The sequence below is a fragment of the Crocodylus siamensis genome, chromosome 12 (assembly GCF_052110815.1).
Source record: "Crocodylus siamensis isolate JL-2025a chromosome 12, ASM5211081v1, whole genome shotgun sequence".
Lineage (NCBI taxonomy): Eukaryota > Metazoa > Chordata > Crocodylia > Crocodylidae > Crocodylus > Crocodylus siamensis.
The window spans coordinates 37,120,959-37,147,018 of NC_143406.1; the positions used below are offsets into that span (position 1 = coordinate 37,120,959).

Below are 26,060 nucleotides of genomic sequence, written 5' to 3' on the forward strand. Positions count from 1 at the left end.
ATATTGCAGTATCTAAGGTATTATTATATTTTCTGTTCTCCGTTAAAATTAATTCTGCTCTTTACAAAAGGTAAAGAAAGGCTCCAAGTTCTGTTTCCTCTGTCCTCTTAATGTCACCCCTTCCCTCAGTTTCTTATTGAGGAGCACAACCTTTTCGAAAAGGTGCTGAGAAGTGGAAAGACCCTAAAGGACCTGAGTGTTTGGGTCATTGCTCTGTGCTCGGCAAGGACTTTGGTTTATTTGCACAGTTCACTCAACTGCCCCAGCACTACAAGGTAAAGTCAGAAGCTTTATGGATTTTTTGTTTATTTTTTAAAGAAAACAGGCACTGGACACAGTCAGTCCTGAGCTGAAAGCTGCTGCAAAGTCATTGGAGAGGAAGCATGAAAACAGGACTGTTGTGCTGAATCCTGTTGGGCTGGTAAGTAGGTAATGATACCAAGTAGGGAAAGAGGTGGAAGAGGGAAATAAAAGATAAGCCCAAAGCAAACCCTGCAGCTGGATACTATCATCACAGTTCATTTGGGATCGAAGTTTGGAGCTCAAACACCTTTTGATAATGGATGGAAGCCAAGCAAAAGCCCAGTTTTAGAAAATGTGCCATAAATTCTCATCCTCCCTCCCCTGCTGTATAACTAGAGATGAACCCAAGAAGAGATGGTCTTCTGATGACTCAGGGTTTCCAAAATTAATTCTTGGCTGTCCCACAGACTTCCTAACTTGCAGCATGTCACTTCACCTCACTTCTTGTATAATGGAGGTGATACTCCTTCCTTTCTCAAACTCTTCATTTATATTCTGTGTCTAGGTCTGGTTCAGACTGATCCCCTCCGGCCATGGGGTGTACTTATTCTGTGTGTGCATGTAAGGTTCCTAGCTCAGTTAGACCCCAGTCTTAGGTGAGGCTTATACATGTTGTTATAATGCAAATAATTACAGCTGGCTGGGAATTTGGAGCTTGGGTCACCCACATCCCAAATGAATGCTCAATGATTATTTAATTTCCTAATGAATATTTAAGCATGCATTGTGGAATGGCTTTCAGGGGAAGGACTGAAAGAGAGCCTGATTTTATAGCCAAGCCATTATGGCACTCTCCTGTGATAAGGAAGATGAAGGTCAAGTCCTCACTCTGTTTAGTTCAAAGCAGGGACTTGAACTTGGGTGTCCTACATCCAAGGAGAGTGCCCTAGCAGATGGACTGTTGGCTATTTGGGGGTATTTTTCTTGCTCATTTCTTTTTCCATGACAAATTTCAAAAGGTCTCTGTTTTGGTTTCTATCTGGATGGAAACAAGTTCTGAAACCTCCACGTTTCACAAAACAAAGTTGTTACTTTCTAGCTAGACCTATAAATAGTAAGAAAGTTTGGTTATTACACTCTGGAGTGCCAAGGCATTTAGACCTGGTGCTTTGGCTCTGCCCTATATAAAGCTAAAAGAAGAACCAAGTAAATTTTTTTCATTAGATAGTTTATTCACCAAGATAATGCAGTTGGGGCGGGGGACGGGGGGACAGACTAAAATTCTTTAAAAAATCAGGTTGACTTTAGATCATTTCAATCGAAATTAAAAAATTAGCAAAGTCAGTTTTATTTATACTTTTTCTTTTGAAACAGTTCAATTTCCGTTTTATTTAAAATGTTGTGGGGTTTCTTTAAAGTTAAAGAACGAACACACAAAAGGAAATGTTTTGTTCCATGCAAAAATAAGTTATCAGTGCGGTTACTTTTTCTGAGAAATTCAAACAATTTCCACTTTGGGTCAGTCCCAATCAAATTTTTATTTTAGTTTCTCAGTCTGATCAGTGAGTCAAAAAAATCCATGATTTATGTCTCCATAAAATGTGGGGAGTGATTTGATTTTTAACTTCTCCTTCAACTTCTGGGTGATGAGGCATGAAACGTAAACTCTGTCCTGTCTCTCAAGACACCTGCAGACTAACTCTAACTGAGAGACACTTGTGTCATTGAAGGTTAAGGTTAATTTCCAACTCACTTGGAAAGTCTACACAAAGACCTGAGCATATTTGTTTGCTACAAATGGCAATTATGCTACAGTCGATAAAGTAGCAGCCCAAGGTTAAGCGTGGGAACTGAGCCAGACCTGGGGCTTGTGCTGTCCTAAGCTCCATGACAACCATAGACTTTAATCACTCCCATAATTAATTTAAGTATTCTCCTTTTTAGCTTCTTTGGCAGAGCTGCCTCTGCTGGGAATTCTGCCTTATCTTCCAGTGATATGGCAATCACATATAGGAGTCGCTTCTCTTTATGGTTACACCTCCCTCCTCCCCATGTTCCTACTTTATGGTGCTTACTGTGCAGTCCCTCTGCATTTTGGCCTCATTCCTGCAACACGCTGAGTAATCGGTTCTGATGCAGCAGAGCATAGGTGTAAGATGAATTAAGTTAATGAAACTACTCGCCTACTTGCAATTCAGCATGCATTTAACTGGTTTGCTCAGTAGGGACACTAAGGAGGTGGCATGTGTGGAAATGGCTGGAACACCCCCCTCCATGTAGGGCTATTTCAGCGCAAAGCCAATATCATCATTGTTTATATCATCACTATTTGCCATGTCCTTTTACAAGGAAAATGTGCTACAGTTAAAATGCCTGTCTGATGGGAGTGTGACATTTTCATACCAGGAACACAGAATTCCATGTTTTTCTCAGGACACTGTTTAATCCATCCTGTAGTAGCACTTGCTTACTAATGAACCACACAAAAAAAGATCAGGTTGAGTTTATGGCAGTGGTTCTAACAGTCTTTGAATGCACCTGATGTTCTTTGATCAGAATATTTTGCCGCCAGCCCTGGAATCAGTGGCTTTTCCCTCCCTGATCAATGATCATACTGGCTGTTTTTATTTGCATGGCTTCTCAACAAGGATTTATAGCTGAACATCTATGCTAGAAAAGTAGGTATGGTCCAACAATAGCTTTCCATCTGGCAGCTTTCAATATCTTTCTTAAACGGGTGAAACCGTGCAAATGCTTTGGCTGTAAAACACCAGGCGGTGCAGTGCTGGGCAAAGGTTTACATCACCTCCCCAACTCGAATACATGGAAGCATTTACTAAGCAGTTACTATTCCTTTTTATCACATAGAAAGTGGGGAGTGGGTCTGCCATTGCTGTTCCCACTGCACCCCACCCCATCCCGAAGCCCAGGCGCAAAGGTCGGAGCTTTGTGAGAATTGTAGAAAATGTTAGGGGTACAGAGCAGCCTGGAGGGGTGCAGTGAAGATCAGGAAGGCCAAGCAAACTTGGCCAAGCCCTCCTCTACTGGGATCCAAAGGGCCTCGGGGTCTGTGCCTCAGGCAGGAGTAGCGGTGTGGGTGGTGGCAGGGTCCATGCCGGCTGCAGCAGTCATGGCAGTTTCTGTTCTGGGTGTCCAGGGCTAGTGTCCTTTTCACCCATCGCTGGATACGCAGCTGGGCTTCCTTCCATGCTTTTTTAATAAAATAATCCAGTCATAGTTTTCTACTTGCTTCCCATGGTTTGTGGCCACGATAGTAAATCCCATCGACCTGGATGCTAATTCCAGGGAAGGAGCTCCCACAGCTCAACGTACTGTAAATATAGAGTCTGAGGGCAAACTGTTTGACCATTTTTAATAACTGAAAGCCATAGAGCACTCTTTCTGAAGAAGCTGCCACACAGTGCAGTTGTTACACAAAGAACTGAAGCACTTAAGAAAATCTAAGAGCAATTAAGGTAGCAACACATCAGCTCTTCAGGGCCATAAAAACAGCCTCTTGTTTTGTGCACCCACATATGACTGCTTCCAAATACGCTCTTGCAAAATTGGAGGGAGGCAATGGACGCAGAGGACATTGAATCAGTGCTGCACAGGGCTGGGTCTCCAGCCCTCACAGTTACATCTTGAAACTTGTGTTATTGTACAACTGGGACAGCTAAAGACCTCAGAGAGGGATCACGATCCCATTAGACAAGGCAATCCAGAAACAGAATTGCAGAGATAGGCCTGCTCTCAGGCTAACACAAGGGAGATTAGCACAAAATCTTGCATTTGGACAAAGCAAACAATTGGAAAAGATCAGGTAGAGGGCAAGGTAACAGTTAGGCAAGCATAACATAATGCCATGAGCAACAGTCATGATCTATGGAGCCAATAAATATAACAGAAGGCTTGAGGTAATACTTACAGAAGTCCACCAGTAGATATTTAATTTCCGTCAGTGCCTTGTTAAAGTTGCTCTTTTTCAGCACTAGAACATTGTTCTCCTCCTTGATTTGGGGGAGTTTGGCTTTCTTTGGCTTTGTGTCATTTGGGCCTATGTCACTCTCTGCTGGAAGGCCCGAGAGAACCAGTAACAAAAGAATGGAAAGCCAATGTATCCTCATCTTGTACAACTGTTTCACAGGCAGCAAGCAAGAAGAAAGGACTGAGAGCTGAATGTTTGCTGTTAAAATGGCCCTAACCTTATCAACAGACCAAGTAGCTAGTTCCCACGTGATAACATTGTTGATAAAGTCTTCCATAAATGGAACTGACCTTACTTCTCCACTGAAAAGTTAGAGCGGTTAAATGCTAGATCTTTTTTTACAATGCTTGGAAAAATAATCCTGCGCAAGTACGAGGAAGGGATCTCATTAGTTCTGTAAGCAGAGGAGAGGGAGGAAATATAGAATAGAGCTTGGCCAGTCATGTGAGTGGTTAGTTAACAGTGAATCTCTAGTTGTTTAAGAACATAAGTAATGACAGAAATATTGTACACGATAGAGGTCGAGAGGCTGTGGGTGGCCCCATTGTAATTCTAGTGTCCATGAAGTTAAAGGAACATAAATGACTCTTCTTAAAGTTAGCGCTTGGTCACCTGTCATTTTGTTGGGATTGCTTACTGGGGCTCTGCTTCAATGCCCTTTGAAGTTAGTGGGAAAACTGAATAATGTACGTCTTTTCTAATGTGTACTTCTGCAGTTCCTTGTCTGATGGGTCCTAAGTCTCCATTTTAAATAAATTTTGTGTTATATTCCAAGCATGATACAGCTCAGTAGGTAAAATTCTGGTTCCATTGAGGTCAGTAAGTTTGGCCATTGACTTTAGTGAAATTTGAAAAAGGGCATCAAAATATAGCCTGCAGTAGTCAGGTAAGCCTAGGTAGTGCTTTGCAGGTGTCAAGCACACTATCAGTTCTTAGTGTGACTACAAACTTGGAGAGTGCTATTGCTACTCATTTTTAGAACAGGGTGAACAATATCTTAAGAGCAGTGGTTTTCAACCTATAATCCTTAGACCCCCAGGATCCGCAGACTGTCTAAGGGGTCCATGAAAGATGACTAGATCAGTCAGAGGTATGTGAATACCCACACTTACAATTCAAAGGGGTCTGCACCTTCATTCAAGAAAGGTTTAGGGGTCTGCAAATGAAAAAAGGTGGAAGACCACTTTAGAGAAAGGTCAACTGTTGCTGTTCAAGTTTGCAGGCCACGCAACATTGCAGGACTAACAAATAGGTTAGTTCCTTAAACAATGGCTAATCTGTGACTTTAAAGAACTGTGCACAATCCTTGCATCTTTCTCTTAAACAGTATTGAGTAGTATCCTTTGTCACATGGAGTCCACTGGTACAACTTCTGCACAAGGGACCAAGCAGGCACTATGTATCTTGCGGGGGGGAGGGGGAGGAAGGGGGTTGCTATCCTACTGAACTTTTTTTATTGTTCATTTCTCTGATAAAATTAAATACTAATAGGTCACCAGGACTGGATGGCATTCACCTGCAAGTTCTGGAGGAACTTAAAGGTACAATTGCAGAACTGTTGGCAATAGTAGATTAACCTATCGTTCCAAATGGCCTCCATGCCAGAGGACTGGCAGGTTGCCAACATAACACACATCTTAAAAAGGGGCTCCAGAGGTGATCCTAGGAACTAAAGACCAGTAAGTTTCACCTTCTTCCCTGGCAAGTTGGTACACTCTATAATAGAGAATAAAATCAGCTGTCACATGGACAAAATATGATCTGCTGGGGAAGAATCAGCGTGGGTTTTGTAAAGGGAAAGCCTGCCTCACTGGCCTGCTGGAGTTCTTCGAGGGTCTTAACAAGCAAATAATATATTTGGCCTTTCAAAAAGCTTTCAACAAGGTCCTTCAATAGAGGCTTTTTTTTAAAACTGTACTGCCATGGGATTAAAGGGAAGGTTCTTCTGTGGACTGAGAGCTGGTTAAAAGATAGGAAGCAAAAGGCAATTACCCATCTACAAAGAAAAAGACTATAGTTTACCTATACATGCTGCAACAGATGTGCTTGGGTTTTTCTGTATAATTCATGGGTTAAATTACACATTGTAATGTCTTAGATTATATATTGTAATTTTTTTTTATGCATTATTGTACTAGGCCTTGATTTGAAGCCCACTGAAGTCAATGCAGTCTTTCTGATTTCAGTGAACTTTGGATCAGACTCATAATACATCATGGACTACATTTTCTAACTTTGCACACAGGGCTCATAGTGAAATTATTGGAAGTTGTGTGTTCAATCTGGTGGCAAGATAGGACCCTATAAAAATCCCGCCACAAAACCAAGTGCAGTATGTTTTTTGTCAGAGTATTTGGCAAAAAGCTAGAAAGACAGGAGGTAATTTGATTTGGTTCAGTCAGGGTTGTGCTTCTCCTTCCAATCATCTCCTTTCTAAAGTTCCCTTAGTAGTGATACCCGGGGAAGGGGAAACTTGCACATTCAAAAGAACTGGAAAGGACCAGCAAGGGCTATCCGAGATGAACGTGTCCTTTCAACACTTATCTCAGAATGCAGCTTGAGCTTCCTGGGTAATAAAGCTAGGATGACAAGGTCATTTATTCAAACAGTTGTTTTTTCCCTGTCTGCTGCTGAAACAAATAGTAATCAACCTAAATCCTTCACGGAGACCCCTTATCACTGAATGTACAGTATATTAGAAAGGGCTGTTGATCTCAAAGTCAGAGGAGGAAGCTAGCTTTAAAAGGGTAGTTTGGGATGCAGGGCTACTGAGAGAGACATACAGAGAAGAGTCTCCTTGGTGACGTATGCAGAAAACTGAAATGTTAGAGGTGTAAGCATCAATCAGCAAAGCAGGTCACTGCTTCTGCACATTCCTAATTAGAATGAATTAGACTCAGTGATAGTCACAGTGCTTTACATCTTTGGAGTGGCATGGAAATACTGATTTCTGCAGACCTCAAATATTAGCTGTGAGTTAATTTGAGGTACATGTAATTGTTCAGCCTTCTTTCCAATGGCTGTTCATGCCCTAATAATCTTAGGGGGGTGTGAGCTCAGACTTTTGTGGACAAACTCTTTCCATGTCCCTCCATTGCCCCATGTATGTTGATATTTAATAAATTCCTTTTAATGGAAAATGGAAGCCCTATCTCATGAGAGGAGAGTAAAAGACCATGGCACATGCAGCTTAACCAGAGGTGGAGAGGGAATCCAACGTCTTTTTTAGAATTACATTTGCAGGCTGAGGAAGGGAGAAGAGGTATCTGAGTAAAAGAGCACTATCAGCATGAGATCCAGTGACTAAAAACTGGTCATGGATGAGTATCCATGAGTCATTCTCTATAGATAAATAAGTGCTGCTGAGTGACACTGGGTGCGTCTACATGTTCATTAATGCGTTGTAACTACCGCGCATTAAGTTAAGTAGTTGGATAACCAAGTACTAAATCAATGCACAGTAACTCATGCTACTATGCAGTAGCACTGGTGCACAGGTTTTTTTGGGAAGTTAACTGCACAGTAGCCTAATGCTACTGCGCAGTAGCATATTAGCACAGTTTTTGCCCAGCACGCTACTGGACAGTGTTATTAGGCTACTGTGCAGCTGGTGTCTCATCTAGATGCACCCATGCCAATTAGCCTGTCCCATGCTAATTAGTACATGTACTATACCATGCAAATGTGACATGATTTAGGAAGCAAGCTGCCTGGAGTAGCACAATATACTTGAAGACTTTGGAGCATGGCAAATTTGCAATGTACAACACAGCCCGAGTTTAAAAAACACATCATCATCCATTCCATCTGTCTGGTCTGTTCCTGTGCCTTATTCGTCTTGATCAGAAGAGATGGCGATAGAAAGGGTGACTTAAATGGCTTTAAAAATAATGTTGTATAACATACATCTGATAGTTTGTACCTTTGTGAAGTTTTACACTGGGTCTGAGCTGAAAGGAGAGTGGATATCTTTGGAATTGCATTTTCTGTCCTTGATTGTTTCATTCATGCTGTGTACCTCTTTATTGCACGTGGTGTCTTACCTGTGTGAAAAATAAAGGCATCCGAAAAAGACTTAAAAGGAAATAATGGGTAAACTTTAAAAAAGCATTACAAAAACCTTTTTATATTCCTGCTACAGTGAGTTCTAACATGGAACGAGATATCAGCTCTTTAGCCAGTAACAAAAATATAATTCAACCAAAAGGATAAAACGATTCATCAGTATTCTTGTCAGAGCCTGGTGTTCAGTGTGGCCAATCGCCATCTAGTGCATGTTTGGGACACAGCAATGTTCTAAAGACCATTTTTAGGCCAACATGGTGTCAATTTTTAGTTTTGTTAATACACTTTCCAGGTGATGGGCCTGGTGAAAGTTAATGGCATATTTCCATAAACTAAATCTTAACTAAGATTGGTGAGATTACATCTGATTTGCCTCTCCTGCACTGAAGTCAATGGGTTTACATTAGTATAAAACTCATGTGAACAGAGAATCAGATCCATTGAGATGGACTTGAAAGTAATATCTTTTGGTTATACATTCGAGATAAACTCCCTAACTGAAAATGGTGATGATTAAAGAAGGTAGTTAAAAAAGCTACAGTAACTATTTACAGTTGCATAACATTTAAGATAAAATGTTTTGGTTTAACATTAAAAAGACAAGTAGAGTATAGATTGTCTGTAGTTTATATTACAAAGTTGCAGAAACCTATTCAACAGTGTCTATTAGACAATTGCGATATTTGACTTTTTTGTATTTATTTCAAATTTTTTTATTTATATTCTTGTATTGCAGATGAGTGGTCACCATGAGTTTTCATACCATCCTGTAAACCAGCGTCATGAATCATTTATCTAAATTGCGATTGCTGCAGTCCTTGTGGGCTGCCAAACGGCCTTATAGATTATTCCATAACCATTACCAGCTTCTTGCATCTCAGATTATTGCACACTATGAATCTATAAACCGGTGTGAAAAGGGGCTGCCAGAATACTTCAATTTTCCAAGTGATATCCTGGACAAATGGTCTCAAATGGAAAAGGTACATTTCTGTCACTCCATAGATACTGAACCCCATGCCAAGAAGGTATAAATCAACTTCAGTGAAACAGTGCTTGGTTGTACCAGCTGAAGAACCTGTTAATATGTTTCTCTCTTTCTCAGAAATCTTTGTATTCTGTACAGTATGAGCTATGTATCTCCCAAGTCTATTGAGTGGCTCCAGAGCCAGAAGCTCACTGATGAGTCTTCTGAAGGCTAATCCCCAGCTCCTGCTTTCAGGCCTACTGTAGTCTACAGGCTTGGGAACAGACAATGCAGACAAACTCGAGGTAGAACCATTGTGAACTTCCTGCTCAGGAGTGTGTTAGTGGACCTACATAGATGGAGCATGTTCAGCATCATGCTTCCCAGAACATTAATGTTGTGGTATAGACAAACCTTCAGTTGTTTAGCAACAAGGACCTGATGCTGGGGTCTGGCTGAAATGCACACAGCTCAGGATAAGGTGTGTACCAAGGTGGTATAGAATTCATCCACTCATGCTTAGGGCTGGTCCCCCACTCCGAGTCAGAGCAGCAGAAAGAGCTGATTTCACCTAGATTGTCTCCTAACTACAGCTGGTACAGTCTAATAGCCTTACCTTTGGTTAGGTGTAACGCAGGAGTGAAGGTACATTAATCTGAGACCAATAGAATGCTATAAAGCTCCTGAAACAGAATACCAAGCAGATCATATGCTCCCAGGGATTAGGCTAGCTCTCCCTAACCAATTCCTGGGTATGCCTAAAGTGGTCAGAATTGGACCTTTGTGTTATAATAAACCATTTAGTATCCGCCTTCTTCTTTTAACTTCTTGAGTTGTCTAATAGGATGGGAGGAAACCAGCAAACGCAGCATTTTGGTGGATAAATGACGAGGGAGAGGAGGTGAAGTGGAGCTTTGAGGAGCTGGGATTTTTGTCCAGGAAAGCAGCAAATGTGCTCATTGGACCATGTGGTTTGAAGAAAGGAGACAGGGTTCTGATGATTCTGCCTCGGATACCTGAGTGGTGGCTACTGAACGTGGCTTGTATGCGAACAGGTTGGTAAAAAATTGGTACAGTGCTACTAAATTTGGTGCAGGAAGGAAAATAAACTAAAGATACATGAAAAATCACAAAATTAGCCTGAACGCAATGTGTAAATGAAAGAGTTGCTGAGCATCTCTGCTTAATTTTGTATTCATTTATATTACAGTAACACTGAGCAACCCAGTTGTTGACTAGGACCCATATTTACTAGATGCTGTGCAAATAGAAAAAAAATGCCATATTTTCTTGCATATAGCACACCTTTTCCCAAAATTCAGCTACTGGAAATTGGGGTGTGCATTGTAAACAAGGAAGTACGGTCATAACTGTTTCTGCCTTTGCCAGGGAAAGTGAAAATAATGCTGCGGTGCTGTACCTGGGGCTCCCTAGCTGCTGGCTGTGGACATCCCCCGCTATGCTGCTACTCAAGTCCTTACTGCCTCTTACCAGTATTTTCAAGAAAGATTTTTTTTCTTCATTCTGCTTTTTAAAAACAAGGTTTATATTTTATTTGGGGGCATGTTGTATGTGACAAAATACAATATAATGTCCTGAGTTACAACCATGAAACTGCATTGAATTCATTAAAGGACAGTCTTGGCCAATTACATTGTAATTCATTATATAATATACTACTTTATCATATGTCCAAATAGTTTAATAGTTTAGTATAGTATGTTACTGTTATGCTCCCACAGCATTGCAAATTCTGAAGGAAGAATTTGTCCTTTTATAGTTTTGGTGGACTTAGGCTAGACAAAGTGTTTACTCAAAAATATCAAGTAAGAAATAATTCAGCATTAACAGGGGTATGATCAAGTCAGTCTAATGGCTAAGATTTTTGTGACTACAAATGGCACTGGGATGTAGGTGGTCTGAGGGTGTTTTTATGTATGCCATGTATTAGGTGCAGTAGGGTTTAATTTATTAATGTAGGTCAAGCACATTGAGCTCCTCAGGTTGAAAGAGGTAAGAAAATGTAATAAACTATCTATCCTCTTCTAGCCCCCTTGATTCAGATCTCACTGGGTATATCTACATGTGTGCTTTAATGAGCAGTAGACTATTTTACTGTGCATTAAAGCATCTTGTAAAAAATGGTGACATTAGGTTAATGCACAATAAAATCATCTGCTGTGCATTAAGCTTCATTAAAAATATGCAAATGAACTACTGTGCATTAGCACAACCTAACGTGTGTTAATTTACTACCTCATATTGGAGGTACTAAATTTAATGCACACTAGAAAAGGTGCATTAATGCATATGTAGATGCACCCACTGTGTATGCTATGTGAACCCACATTTGTTCGCATTATGAAATTAGTATAGAATTCAGTAAGTGTTGGTTCAAGGAGTATTGCAGATCATGGTGGACGTGTAAACTAAGCTAAGATAAGCCAAAATAAGCTAAAGTAAATGGGAGGGATGTTACAGTATTTGCCCTTAGACTTATAATCACAAGGCAAATATATTAGTTCTTCATTTAAATGAATGTGAAACTTACTCAAACAAGGAGCTGATTCAAAAGTCCAAATAAATCAGTGATGGCCTTACCGTTGACTGCAGAAGATGCTGAACATCCCAGATACAGATCTCGTGACTCATCCAGGTATTTAAAATGGGCTAAACTGACCCTCTGGGCCAAGCATAAAATGTTTTGGGATGCTTGAGATCCTGAGTGAGAATTCTTATTTTGGACCCATCTAACTCTATAACCTAAAATGTTGGTGTATTTAGTTTTAATGGGGGCTGTGCCTACCTTAAATATGAGGTTTGCTTTTGCTCCTTGAGAGAAGGTCTCTGGACTCTGAAGCCTGGCCACGTCTCATAAACAACATTTTAAACATTCATCTATAATTTTAAAAAAAACAACGTGTTGCTCTTTTCTAGGAATTGTCTTTATTCCAGGGGCATCCCAATTAACAGCCAAAGACATTTTCTATAGACTCAAGGCTTCGCAAGCCAAGTGCATCATTACCAGTGATATGCTGGCACCTGCAGTGGATTCTATCATACCCAACTGCCAGTTTCTGAAAACCAAGCTAATTGTGTCCAGAGGCTTCAGGGATGGGTGGCTGAACTTCAAAGAACTCCTCAAGTGAGTAGCAGCTGCTTTAGCAATAGATGAAAAAAGAACAAGATGTGTCAATCACACCCTGTTTCTAAACTAATGGGGGAAGCCTTCATTTTAAAATCTGTTTCCAACATGGAGATGTACTTGAGTTTTGCATTTCTTCACTACCTCCTGTGAGTCATGGCCAAACCATTAATTTCTTGGCTTGCCTTCACATCTCTGAAGAGCTCTGTCCTAGCCTATATGTCTGTCATTGCCTCTTTGACCATTACTCTACAGTCCTATTTTGTCAGCAGAATAAATTTCTATGCTCCACTAATTTCCCTTTCTTATCCCTTCCCAAGGACCTTTCTCCTGGTTGGCTCGTATAGAGCAAACCCTCCTCTGATTCTTCTGACTGCTCAGGTCACCACCTCCTAAAAGGGCATTATTCCTTCAGCGGTGACTGCAGAGCAGGAGTTTCTCACCATGATTATAAGTCAACTGCAATGCCTCATAACCTTGTTGAGACTGTCATTTACAGCCCAATGTAACACCCACTGAAGTCAAAGGAAAGATACCCATTGACTTCCTTGGACTTTGGATTCATAGAATACAAATTCTGTGCAGCTGCCATTTGTTTTTGCTTTTGTTCTGCAGTTAAAAACTGGACAGCTGTAAGTAAATAATTATAGAAAAATAATTACGATGTGGGGCAGGAGATCACATCTTTGATTGCATGAATTCATGCCTGGTGAGACAGAGCTCCAGTGAATACCAGAGTCCTGAAGTTTATCTGTTTTGTTAGTCTAAGAGTTTTATACAATAACTGGGGCCACCGTTTATCTTGTGCAACCAGGGAATTCTAAGACCCTTCTATGGAGTAACTTTTGCCACTGTTTTGTTGTGTGAACAGTTAATTTAAAGACCGTGTTTCTCTCTTGTGCACTGAATTTTAGGAAATATAGTTTGCCTGCATGGGGAAAAATGTATATAGTCATTGTTATATATTATGTGCTCTGAAGGGTGGCATCTGCCGACCATAACTGTGTCAAGACGAAGAGTCAAGACCCCATGTTCATCTATTTTACAAGTGGAAGCACAGGAGCTCCAAAAATGGCTGAACACTCCCACAGCAGTTATGGCATAGGATTTGCAGCCAGTGGCAGGTAAAACTCATCACAGCTCCTAATAGTCTAGGTTAGTGTCAACGTCGCTGGCTGAATGCAAAGGGGGCCATGGCGATAAAAGGCTTAGATATTTTAATGGTGTAGAATATATATTTTTACTACTTTAAAATTGTGGTTATTAAAAGCCTTTTGTTGTAGCAGATTGTATTTCCCATCAGCAGCATTATGGTTGGTCACCCACAAAGAAGGGTAATCAAACTAGTTTACTTAGAGAAAAACAGGATGAAGCTCAGTTTTTCAATACCACATAAAGCTTCCTGAGCCAGAGCTTCCTCTATAGTGAATTGTTGTAGCTCAGTTGAAGATCTGCTATGGCTTATACCAACTGAAAATTAGGATTGGAAGGGACCTCAGGAGGTCATCTAGTCCAACCCTGCACTCAAAGCAGGACCAGTCCCGACTAGATCATCCCAGCCAAGGCTTTGTCGACCTGGGCCATAAAAACCTCCAAGGATGGAGATTCTATCACCTCTTTATGTAACCCTTACCAGTGCTTTACCACCTTCCTAGCAAGAAACTTTTACCTAATTTCCAACCTAAATTTGTCTTGCTTCAACTTGAAACCTATTGTTCCTTGTTCTGTCATCTTCCACCACTGAGAACAGTCCAGCTCCATCCTCCTTGTTAGCCACCCTTCATGTAGTTAAAGATCTTGCCCCTTGAGTTTAGCTTCAGAATGAGGGAGACATTTATTGAAAAATAAAAGCAAAAACAAAATAATGTGGGTGCAAAATGGCACCTCCACTCATGGAAAAGCAAAAGTTCTTGTGGATAATACTTTTTATTGGCCCAAGTCCATGTTTGGGGCAGATATAGGCAACCGTTCTGGTATCACCATACCCTCCCTCAGACCTCTGAGAGAGAAGCAGACACAGCAGAGCTAAGTAGTAGATGGAACAAAGCTGACTGTTTGGCCCCATTATTTCATCCTTCTCTGCATATAATTACTGCATTACCAGGGATCCTTTTTAAGTGGAATTACAGATGACATGCACACTGGATGATCCAAAAAGAAAACATGATTATGTGCTGTGATACTATTTTCAGAAATGTGGCATGTGCATAAGTCCTAATGAAGTCAATGAGATCTGGCAGTGCTCAGCACCTCTGAAAACCAGGCTCTATCTGCGACCTAAAAGAATGGATATTCGTGATGAAGATCACGTATGGGGAAATTATGAAGCAGCTGAGCAGAAACACTGGGGTTGAATCTCAAATGGACTTGGTATCAGACATAGTTGATAATGGACCTATGACACCTTGATGTGAATGTTGTGTGCTGGACCCTGATCCAAATATTAATAGAAAGACTTCTACCAACTTCAGTGGGCTTTGGATTAGAGGTTTCCCAGTGTATTTTGCATTTCAATCTGCCCGATAATCACACGATAGTTCCTTTGGTTTCCTAGAGAAAGAATGTGTGATAGTGTTGATTGTGTAGCTTTAGTATTAGTTTAGACAATGATTGTAGATTTGTATGGGATGGTTTGGATGGGGTGAACCTGCCTCAGGCAGGGGGTTGAACTAAATGACCCCCTGAGGTCCCTCCCAGCCCTACTTCTCTATGACTATGATTTGACAGGGAAGGGAGGGAGGAATATCCTCATGTCGTATGTTCAGGTCTGGATCTAAATGTTGTGTCTGAAGGTCACTATTACAAGTAGAGTGCTTCAGAATCCCGGATGTTTGAAAGAGAGAAGACAAAAAGGAATGGACCATAAGAAGAAGAGGGATTTTTACAATTCAGTTTCATCCTTATGGACTGTGTGCTTTTTAATGAGATCTGCCTGGTGATACCTCATCTTCAGGGCAAGGCTCCAGCCCTTCTCCTTATTACCCTCTAATGTGCATTCCAGGCTCTCCTGCTGTATGTGACAGTCTGTGTTTTTGGCTTTTGCATTGTCAGGTGCTGGATGAATCTGACCCCATCTGATATATTCTGGAACACCTCAGATACAGGCTGGGTAAAGGCAGCCTGGGGCAGTGTTTTTGGTCCCTGGGCAAATGGATCATGTGTCTTTATACACAACATGCCACAATTTGAACCATCAACTGTTGCAGATGTAAGAATAAGTCCACACTGTGGATTTTATTTCTATTTTCTGTAAGCAAAATAGACCCAGACAAACAGAATCTGGTACAAACTGACCCTCTCCTTTGTCTGTGGCAATAGGCACAGCACTTCCCACCCCCTCAAAATAACTAAACCCCCTCTTAAGTGTCTCCTATGGATAGTCAGTGTTCAACAGTCCCATTCTCCTCCCAGTCTGGCAGGGGCATGTCCTCAGTCACCCTGAGTTGTCAGTCAGAGGTTGACAGGCTCATTTCTCTCCTCTTGTAACAGAGATCCAGGTAATCGATCTAATTCAGTGCCAGGCTTCTCCTGACTTGCTCCTGTCGCTTACATTTGACTCTGAAACAGAATAGCCCTGGGAAATAAAAAGTAGCCTTAACATTAATTTCACACTAGGTATTCAGCGTGACCATTAATGATTATGTGAGGGCAGATGCTTGCAATTTGTATGGAGAACAGAACTGCCCAATACAGCTGATGATGAATCAATATCTTTCCTTCCTGAAATGAATGAGTGGACCAAATTCATCCCGTTTATTGGAGTCACTGGCACCAGTGTGAATATACTTCACTGGCTTTACGTTTTGAGCACTGCAATGATGGGCTCAATGCAAAAATCTGAATGGCCCATGGTAGAACGTGACTAAAGCAGAGTTCTCTAAAGGCCAGGCCCTGCAGCACTTAAATATTACTCCCTCACACATTCTCAGGAACAGGCCCCAAGTCACACCTGCCATTCAGCATCATAATTTACCAATTTCCATTTTTCTAGACTCTTTCGAGATATCCCATCACCACCTTCTGCACAGCTCCAACTGCCTACCGCATGCTTGTGCAGCATGGCCTTACCAGGTATCATGTATTTGCTTATTACTAACACAGGGAGGTGCGGTTTCAATGATCCATCCGGCCTAGTTGTTTGCCTTTTTGCATTGTTGTATTGTAATATGCTATTTTAATAGAAATCCTATTAATGGAATGGTCTAACAAGAAAAAAAATGTGCCTGGAACCCTAGACCAAATGAAAACCCCTATTTAAGAGGCTTTCAGGGTGTGAATCTTTGTAAAGACAGTAAGGATGAACCAAGTCAGTTTGGGAAAGAGTTTCAAGGCCTAGCTCTGGGCAAGGCAAGGCCAAGTTTTAGGCAGCCTTGAGAGAGTAATCCTGGTGTGAGGCAGAGTTGATCCCATAATTCATCAAAGTAAAATGAGCAGTTAAATGAACCACTCACAAACTGATGTTCACTTGCAAGCAGCACCAGTGTCTTCTTGTTTTCTAGGAGCGTTCATCTCCAAGGATGTGTTCTGTGTGAATATCTGGCACAGGGGGGTCCAGGATTTGCTCAGATCAGATCCTGGTATCTTGAAATCTTGTAACAGGAAAAATGAGTCTTACGTATGTTTTTAGTCCTGCCAAATTCACTCTCATCTTGAAAGTCAATTCAGGTTCTGCATTTCCACTGGTAGCCTCCATAAATTTCCCCTTTGTATCGATCACATTTGTATTGTCATGTTTGGATACCACATGTGGTTCAGTGTATAACACACCACATAAGGCCATGAGATATTGGTACTAGTGGGCACAGCCATAAAACCCTCCCCACTCATTGAGTGACAAAAGGTAGCTGAGACCTCTTCAATGGTCTTGATTTAGCCCTTCCAAGAAAACACCTGCTGCTCCTCTTCTGTTGAGTTCCATAAACATTTTTCTTACTGGAAATCCTCCTACTACTTTCACTGATGCAAGTAGATGCTTCACCTTGCCTCCACTGGAAATGTGATCGGGACTTAAGGTTGATTTAGGAGCCTAACTGCAGTTTTGTGCAGCAGAACAATTATTTACATTTTCAATGAGTAAAGGAGGTTGTTAGATGCATGGGACCCTTGGAAAGTCCAAGGAGTTTCCTAACTCAACACAATTGCCAATTCTGTGAAAGTGGTTATTAATTCTGATTATTTTCTGTGCTTCTCAAGTTACAAGTTCATGAGTCTGAAACACTGTGTGTCTGGAGGAGAGCCACTCAACCCAGAAGTGATGGAGCAGTGGAAAACTCAAACAGGCCTGGATATCTATGAAGGCTATGGCCAGACTGAAACAGTATGTTTGTTCTCATTCCTTAGTCATGCAACAGTCATGGTAACCTCTCAAGTGTAGCAGGATGAAGGCATAAACAGGGCACAATGCACTTGGCAAACCAATGGAAAAGGTGACAATTCATTTTGGTCAAGATTTTTAAGGAAGCTACAAATCAATTAGGTATTCTTTTTATATGATCCTTATAACAACTAGATTAATACATTTTTAAGACCTAAGGGAGCTCTTGTGATTATAAAGTCTGACTTTCTGCATAATGCAGGCAAAAGACTATTACCTAATGATTCTTCCCTCAAATCGAATAACTTGTGGTTGAACTAGATCATCTCTTCTAGAAAGAGAAAGTACCAATACTTAGTTATGAAAGTGCTTTTGCCATGCTAGGATTGCAAGGGAAAACATAAAACCATCTCCCTCCTAAGTTGTCTGTATTTGTATTTGTGACTGAATATAATAAAAATACCAAGGACAGATTCAGGCCTTCTTTAAATTTCACTTTCAGAATGTGCACAAAATAATCCAGTGAAATCAATGACACATTACTTCCAGTTTGGGGGCCTGCCCAGCTCCCAGGCACAGGTCCACAAGTCTTCAATTGCAGAGCGGGTGGAAGAAAATATTAGAATCTCAATGACTGGAAAGGTGGATGAAAGTGACAGTGGAACAAGATTCCCAGTTGCCATTGGATCAAGATCCCATTCTGTCAAGAGCCATGTGGAAGTTGATGTGCAGCAGTTTCTCCATGATAAAAGAAGTAATGTACAGGTGTCTTCCATGAAAACAGGTTTTCAAGCACATTCCTCAAGTCCTTTGGCAACCAGCTAATGGCAGTGGCAGAAGGACTGTGAGGCCTGGAAGCTCCTAGTCATGAACTGACACAAAGGTGGCAGTTACAAGAAGGTGATCTAGCAAAACAGGAGTGCAGTTCAGCAGCTGTAACTGTGACAGAGCAGTCCTCTTCAGGATCTGCTCTGCTCACCCCACATGGGGAGGGGGCTAGAAAAGGTGACTTAAACATTGCCTGTCTAATACAGTACTCTGTATTTCTTCCTGACTGGATAGCCTTGTCCAGTAGGATCACCTTTACTGCAGTCAAAAATAGCAGCAAAGATGTACATCGTTTTCAGGCCTTGGAACATCAGGAACTTCATGGACAACCCTAACAGTGAACACCCAGAGTACTCTTCTGCAATAATGGCCTGAGAACTCAGGTAACACAACATTGATGTAGCTGCGCTGAGCGAGAGCCAGTGAGCGGGAAATGGACAACTCAAGAAACATGGAGGCAGCTATAACTTCTTCTGGAAGGGTAAACAGGAAGGAAAACACCACTTCACAGAGTTGGTTTTGCCATTAGGAATGAACTCATAAAGCAACTCAGTAAATTCCCTATTGGAATTAACGAGCACCTCACAACTCTCTACCTTAAACTGGCAGGGAGACAGTATGCCACTGTTAGCACATATGCCCCAAATCCTGACACCACCACTGAAACCAAGCAGGAATTCTACACCAACTTTGACCGAGTCCTTTCTAATGTTCCAGAGAGAGACAGACTTTTTCTTCTCATTGATTTCAACACCAGAGTTGAAAGGGACTGTAACTTCTGGAACAAAACCGTTGGCAAGGAAAGAGTAGGAAAGGTCAACTCCAATAACATCCTCCTCTTGACCAAATGCACAGAACATGAATTAACCGTCACCAACATCCTGGTCCACCAGAAAAACAGGTACAAGGCATCATAGCAGCACCCACAATCTAAGCATTGGCATCTGATTAACTATGTCATTGTCCATGCCCAGGATTGCAAAGATGTCTGCATCACCCAAGCTATGCTAGGAGCTAATAATTGCTGGACTGATCACCAACTCGTCCTCTTGGTTATGTCACTCAAACTGGCTCTCAAACAATGGCTACAGCAGAAGCAATGCTGACAGAAGATCAATGCTGAAGAACTCAAGAACAATGGAAGAATGTCAACAGTATGTGGGGTTCCCTCAAGGCCACCATCATCAGTGCTGTGAAAAGACATTTGGATTCTCTACCAGGAAACATCAAGACCGGTTTAATGCGAATGAACAGGAGATCCAAGAGTTGATTGGTTGAGTACAAGGCCTTTTGTGCTTGGCAAAATGACACCAACTCCAAGCAAAAGAAATTGAATCTCCAACAGGTAAAAGCAGAAGTCCAAAGAAGGACCTGTGATATGAAGAATAAATGGTGGGAAGGCAAGGCTAAGAAGATTCAACATCTCACTGACATCCATGCATGGTTTCTTCAGTGCCACAAAAGCCATCTACAGTCCAAGCACTCAGGGACCAACCCCTTTGAGACCTAAGGTTGGAAGAGACCTGATCAAAGAAAGAGGAGCCATCAATGCCCATTGGCAGGAGCATTTTGAAGACTTTCTCAATCGAGACTCTGTTGTTGACAAGAGTGTTCTCAACTCCATCCCACAACATCCAGTCACAGATGAGCTCAGAGTCACTCCAAACCTTGATGAGATAACGAAGGCCATCAAGCAGATTAAGAACAAGAAGCAGCATTCCCTCTAAGCTGAGTGGCGTGCGCGGCCATGCAGGCACACTAATGCCATGCTGCCAGGCACACCTGCATGGCCGCACATGCCACACAGCTTAGAGGGAAGGCTGACATCAAGGCATCTGGAGTGGATGGAATCCCTGTGGAAATCTTCAAGCAAGGGAAAGAAGCTTACATCACAGCTTCATACCTTCATCTTAAGGATCTGGATCGATGAGGAAATCCCAGACGATCTCAGGGATACCATGATTGTGATAATCTTCAAGGAAGGAGACAAAATCTGACTCTGGAAATTACAGAGGGATCACCTTGCTGTCCACCACAGGAAAGATCATTGCAAAAACCATCCTGAACTGTCTCCTTCCACTTGCTGAAGAGCTCCTCCTGGAATATCAGTGTGAATTTAGGGCATCAAGAGGCACAACTGACATGGTCTTCACAGCTCACCAACTGCAGGAGAAATTTTGGGAACAACATAAGCCTCTCTACATGGCCTTCTTTGACCTCACAAAAGCTTTTGACTCTGTCAGCTGAGAAGCATTGTGGAGGATCCTTCTGAAGTACAGATGCCCACTAAAATTTGTAACTATTCTCTGCCTGTCCATGACAGTATGTGAGTAGTGATTCTCAGTAATGGATCTATCACAGATCCCTTTGAGCTTAAAATGGGAGTTAAGCAAAGCTGAATCATCGTTCCAACCTTTTTCAGTATTCCTTGCTGTGATGTTACATCTGACCACCAACAAGTTTCCAGCTGAAGTGGAGATAAACTACTGAATGAGTGGTAAGCTGTTTAACCTCAGCTGACTCCAACCCAAAACCAAGATCACCCCAACCTCAATCATTGAGCTCCAGTACGCTGATAATGCTGTAGTATGCACTCATTTGAAAGCAGACCTTCAAACAACCATTGACACCTTTACCAAGGCATACAAGAAAATGGGACTGATGCTTGATATGCAGAAGGTTAAGGTCCTCCACCACCAAGCTCCTAATGAACTGTCCCCAGCTCCAGTAATCCAGATCCACAAAAGGCTCTCACAGATGTCTGACGCTGACAAAGAAAACCAACAGTGCTTCCAATGTTCAAGTACAGCCGTTGGACACCTGGAGAAATGGGTATTCAAAGATCATAACATCAGATCCAAAACCAAGCTCATAGTTTATCAAGTGGTCATGATGCTCACCTTGCTGTATGAAGCTGAGGCATAGACCATGTACAGGAGCCGTCTAAAGTTGTCAGAGAAGTATCATCAACATTTCCTATAGAAGATCCTCTGAATCAAGTGGGAAGTCAGATGCACCAACGTTAGTGTCCTCCTGCAAGCAAACACCACAAGTATTGAGGCCAAGAACATCCAACATCAACTTTGTTGGGCTAGCCATGCCATCTCGATGTCCAACTCCAGACTCCCAAAGCAAATTTTATTCTCCCAGCTCAGCCAAGGTGTACATTCAAGAGGAGGGTGGAAAAAGCACTTCAGAGGCGTTCTCAAGGACAACTTTAAAAAATGCAACATCAGTGTCAACTCCTGGGAGACCATCACCACCCCAAATAGAGGAAGAGTCTGTTTCAGGGATCTCAATATTTTAAACCTCATGGCAACAACAGCAGATGAAAACACAGGAGTGGCAGAAACAGCATTTCAGGGACCAAATTGAGAATCCAGCGCCACCCACCCCACACAAAAACACATGTTCGAGCTGCAGTAGAGTCTGTCATTCCTAAATAGGCCTCATTAGCCATCTTTGGACACACATATAGGACAATCATGGAAGACAATCATCCTCGACTGCAAGGGTTTGATAAAGAAGACATACACAGAGCCATACATGGAGACATCCAGGAGAGAAGCATAATCAGTAGGGGAAACCAAGAGAGGTACACTGAAATGTGTGGGCATTGGGTAATGCTTCTTGATACCTAACCCACTCTCTCCTCCCTACTCTGGCTGTAGGGAAGCACAATAACTGTATCTCAATTGGCAACTTTGTTTTCTCTTCACACCAATAAAAAGAAGAGGGGATTTGAATTTGACCACCAAGCCTCATCGCCTTTGAACATTGTCAGCTAGAGTAATACCTACCAGAACACTATTAAGTGCACTAATAAAAGATAATGTATCATAGTATATCATACTGATGTAACATTTGACAATATATTACACAGGTAACAATATGTGCCAATAAGAAAGGAATGAAAATTAAATCTGGCTCTATGGGACAGGCATCTCCACCTTACGATGTTCAGGTACGTCGATATACTTTCAAGGCTGGGTTCACATTAAAATATGAAAGTAGAAGAGTAAAGAAATGCTATCTAGTGTTGTTACACTCTATCATGCTTGTGACTTTTAAAGAAATTACATTGAGTCAGTCAAAACAATGCACATTTTTTCTTTCAGCAGATTGTAGATGAGCAGGGTGAAGTTCTGCCTCCAGGAGAAGAAGGTGACATTGCCATCCGCGTCAAACCAACAAGGCCCTTTTGTCTTTTCTCTCAGTACTTAGTAAGAAGGCTTTTTTGCATACTAAGGTTTGAGACAATTTATACACATGGAGCAGTTCATTAGTGAAATCCAGCTAAGGATGGAGCCAGATCTGCGCCTGCTGCATCATACCTTCCTCAACTATGTTAGTCTTCGTGTTCAGTGCTTTGCCCCCTCCCACTTGTTCCACCCTCCAGGGGAAGCTGTGCCATGAAAGCTTTTCTGCTGTATACCGTTACACATGACTAGTCATGGCTAGTTACTACACAAGGCTAGTCTTCCCAAGGGCATGGTGGGAGACTCATGTGGAAAGTCATGATGCTGTCCTTAACACGAAGAATATAGGTTATATGTTGCAGGTAGGCGCTACCTATGTGTGTCTTTCTGTCTTTCTGAAGCGCTCTACACAGCAGGCCATACCCCCTGAGAAGTGTGTGTGTGACTTTGTTATAGCTAGATAATCTTATAAAAATGACAGTAGAGTCATCAATTGTGTATAACCATGTAGTCTTTTGAAAGGTTGTAGCATACATGTTACCATACAAATGTGAATACTTTGTAGGCTAGTAAAATTACAGGCTTGTCAAGTCTGTGTCATTATCCTACTCCAAGGGTTAGCTATCATAGGTAGATGTGCCAAATGGATTGATTTCTTTGGGTCTAGTGGTAGATGTCATTGCTGTGGCCCTAGCTGTCACAAACCCATGTTGGAAGTCTGCACTAGTAAATAATGTAGTTTTTCATAATTTGCAATGATCAGGGGTGTGGTAGTGTTTACATATTTTTCTTCTCTAATATACATACATATCCGCACACATTCCCCCCCTAATAAGTGTGGTTTTAAAAAGAAATTGAGCTATAATATTGTGTGGAGTACACTGGTCTTGGAAATATGTAAAAGTAACAGCTTGATCATTTTTTTATGTCTGCACTGGAGCAAGATGGATGCATTATTATGCTTCATTAAAGGTCAGTTATGGTTTGTGAAATATTGTTTGATTGTTGTCAGGATAACCCAGAGAAAACCACCTCTACAGTACGAGGGAACTATTATATCACTGGGGACAGAGGGATTATGGATGAAGAAGGATACTTTTGGTTTGTTGGAAGGTCCGATGATATCATTAATTCTTCTGGGTAGGTCCATAGCTATTGGGTTTGCAGGTTCCCTTACAGTGCTCTTCTATATTATCACAAAATGCAATTTTATAACATTTCTAAATAGATATATATTTCCTGAATACTTCCATGCCTGCCTTCTTCTAGGTATCGTATTGGACCATTTGAAGTAGAAAGTGCCCTGATAGAGCACCCAGCAGTCTCAGAATCAGCTGTTGTCAGCAGCCCAGATCCCATCAGAGGAGAGGTAAAGAGTAGATTAAGAAATATTTACACTCCTGTCTGAACACTCAGTTCCCGTTATACACAGTAGGAATATTTGGGATGAGCTGCAGATGTTGAGAAGAATCTTGGAATAGCTTTGTAGATGCTGCTATTAAAGCAGGTTAGAAAACAGAAAAAACAATTTCATTTAAAAAAAAAAGAATTTCAAAATAATTCCATGTTGCAGAGTTCAAATGGAACAAGTTTAGGGTTTTTCGGGTTTTTTGTGTAATTTTGTTTTTTTAATTGGAATTCACATTTTCTTTTTTCCTTTTCAAAACAAATTGCTTAAAACAGGAGTAACTACAGCCACTGGGAACTCTGAACCTCTGAAAATTAGGCCATTTAGTTAATTGTATTACTGTTGACTTTGATGTTTAATTTTATGAAGAATATTTGGGCTTGGGCTTTCTTACATCCCTGTTTTCAGCCTTGCCACTAAGATTGATTGATGAATGTCAAAAAAGGACGTTGCTTCCAGTGTTTGCAAGCTAACAGTCTCCTAACTTTCATTACACAGGTGGTAAAAGCCTTCATTGTCCTGGCGCCTGCTTTTTTATCTCACGACTCAGAAAAATTAGTTCATGAACTACAGGAGCATGTGAAAAAGGTTACTGCTCCCTACAAGTATCCCAGAAAGGCAAGTGCACTCTTCCTCCCACAATCTCCACTTGATAAAAGAGGTACCTTCAAAGCACAGAACCATATAGCTTTTCTAAGTTTTCCAGGAATTAGGCCATATCTAGGGCTAATTGCACCTATTCCCTTCCTGACACTAACATCTTCAGAAGGCTCTGAACACATGTCAGTAAAATGACCAGCTGGCAGGCCCCACCTGGGTGATCCTACATACAGACGTCCCTGAGCAAGGACCAAAGGGAATGAATGGTAAACACACTTCATTATACAGGGCCCAGTCCTGCTGTCATTGAACACTGAGAGTTACACACTCTACTCCCATTAACTTCTAATGGTATTTGGATGCCTGCTCCATTGGTCCCCATTCAAATTCCCAGCCCTAGTCAGTGGCAAACTCCTATTGACTGCAGTGTCAGAAGGATTTAGGTTCAGTATTGTAGAATGACTCCACAGAAATTCTCATTCCCAAGTTAACTGGGGGTTGTGTACTCACCACAGTTCTGCATCTTTCACTAACTACAAGACATCTTAAGCTGGCATTGTATTTCCCACCTGGTTCTACAGGAAGCTGTATCCACAAATCACAAAGGATCTACCCTTATGGTGCATCTACACATCCCCCTACAGCGACATAGTGACATGTTATATCACCATATGGCATACTACACATGATCACCAGCTATGTTGCCATAGGGGTGTGCTCCCTGGGTATAATGCACCACTGCAGCAACATAGCAGCAAAATCTACCTGTGAGCCATGTTTCCGGTGCAGTAACCACCTGCATTGTGCTATGCTTTCCAAAAGGAAGTACTAAAACATGGTGCCAAAGCAACATCGCCATATAGCAATGTGTAGACACACCCTAAATGTGCTAATTATCACTACTTAGGTGGAGTTTGTTCAAGAGCTGCCAAAGACTGTTGCTGGGAAAATCCAGAGGAAGGTACTGAGAAACAAAGAGTGGGGAAGAGCATAGCATGGTCTGGATGTTCAAAAACAACCGCTTCTTTCACATCCATCATCATCAGTCAAGCCACATTTTGCTCACTATCATGAACAAAAACTGTTAATAGACTGGATGAGACTGTTAGCTACAAGGGGAAGAGAAAATACATTTTTATGGTTCTTGCATATTGACTGTGTGATAGCTCACCTGAGGCTGTAAAAACAGGAGGGCTGGGAGTTTGGCCATTGATTTAGATGGCTTTGGATCAAAACATTTTGGAAAAGAGAGGATATGACTAAGAGAAGGAAAGTTGGGTTTAGGAATGTATGAGAGGGAAAT

The 26,060-nt window shown here is 41.5% G+C and overlaps 2 protein-coding genes across 3 annotated transcripts in view; one reads left to right on the forward strand and one right to left on the reverse strand.

Moving 5' to 3' along the window:
* The window catches only part of PDILT (protein disulfide isomerase like, testis expressed), a 39,110-nt gene extending 34,740 nt beyond the window's left edge, over positions 1-4,370 (reverse strand). The window contains exon 1 of the mRNA XM_090023394.1: positions 4,172-4,370. Coding sequence (XP_089879520.1) covers positions 4,172-4,370 — 199 coding nt within the window. The remainder of the gene's footprint in view (positions 1-4,171) is intronic.
* Positions 324-25,802, forward strand: LOC149854918 (acyl-coenzyme A synthetase ACSM4, mitochondrial-like). 2 transcript variants are annotated; one of them, XM_090023392.1, is made up of 14 exons: positions 324-421; positions 9,033-9,279; positions 10,108-10,318; positions 12,201-12,408; positions 13,389-13,532; positions 15,460-15,616; positions 16,400-16,479; positions 17,602-17,725; positions 22,434-22,514; positions 22,669-22,773; positions 23,762-23,889; positions 24,019-24,118; positions 24,656-24,775; positions 25,665-25,802. In XM_090023392.1, the coding sequence occupies exons 2-14, from the start codon at positions 9,079-9,081 to the stop codon at positions 25,749-25,751; spliced, it is 1,746 nt and encodes a 581-aa protein (XP_089879518.1). In that variant the 5' UTR covers positions 324-421; positions 9,033-9,078; the 3' UTR covers positions 25,752-25,802. The 2 variants fall into 2 exon arrangements, with proteins under 2 accessions (XP_089879518.1, XP_089879519.1); XM_090023393.1 differs by having other exon boundaries at positions 22,672-22,773.
* The last annotated feature ends 258 nt before the right edge of the window (positions 25,803-26,060 follow it).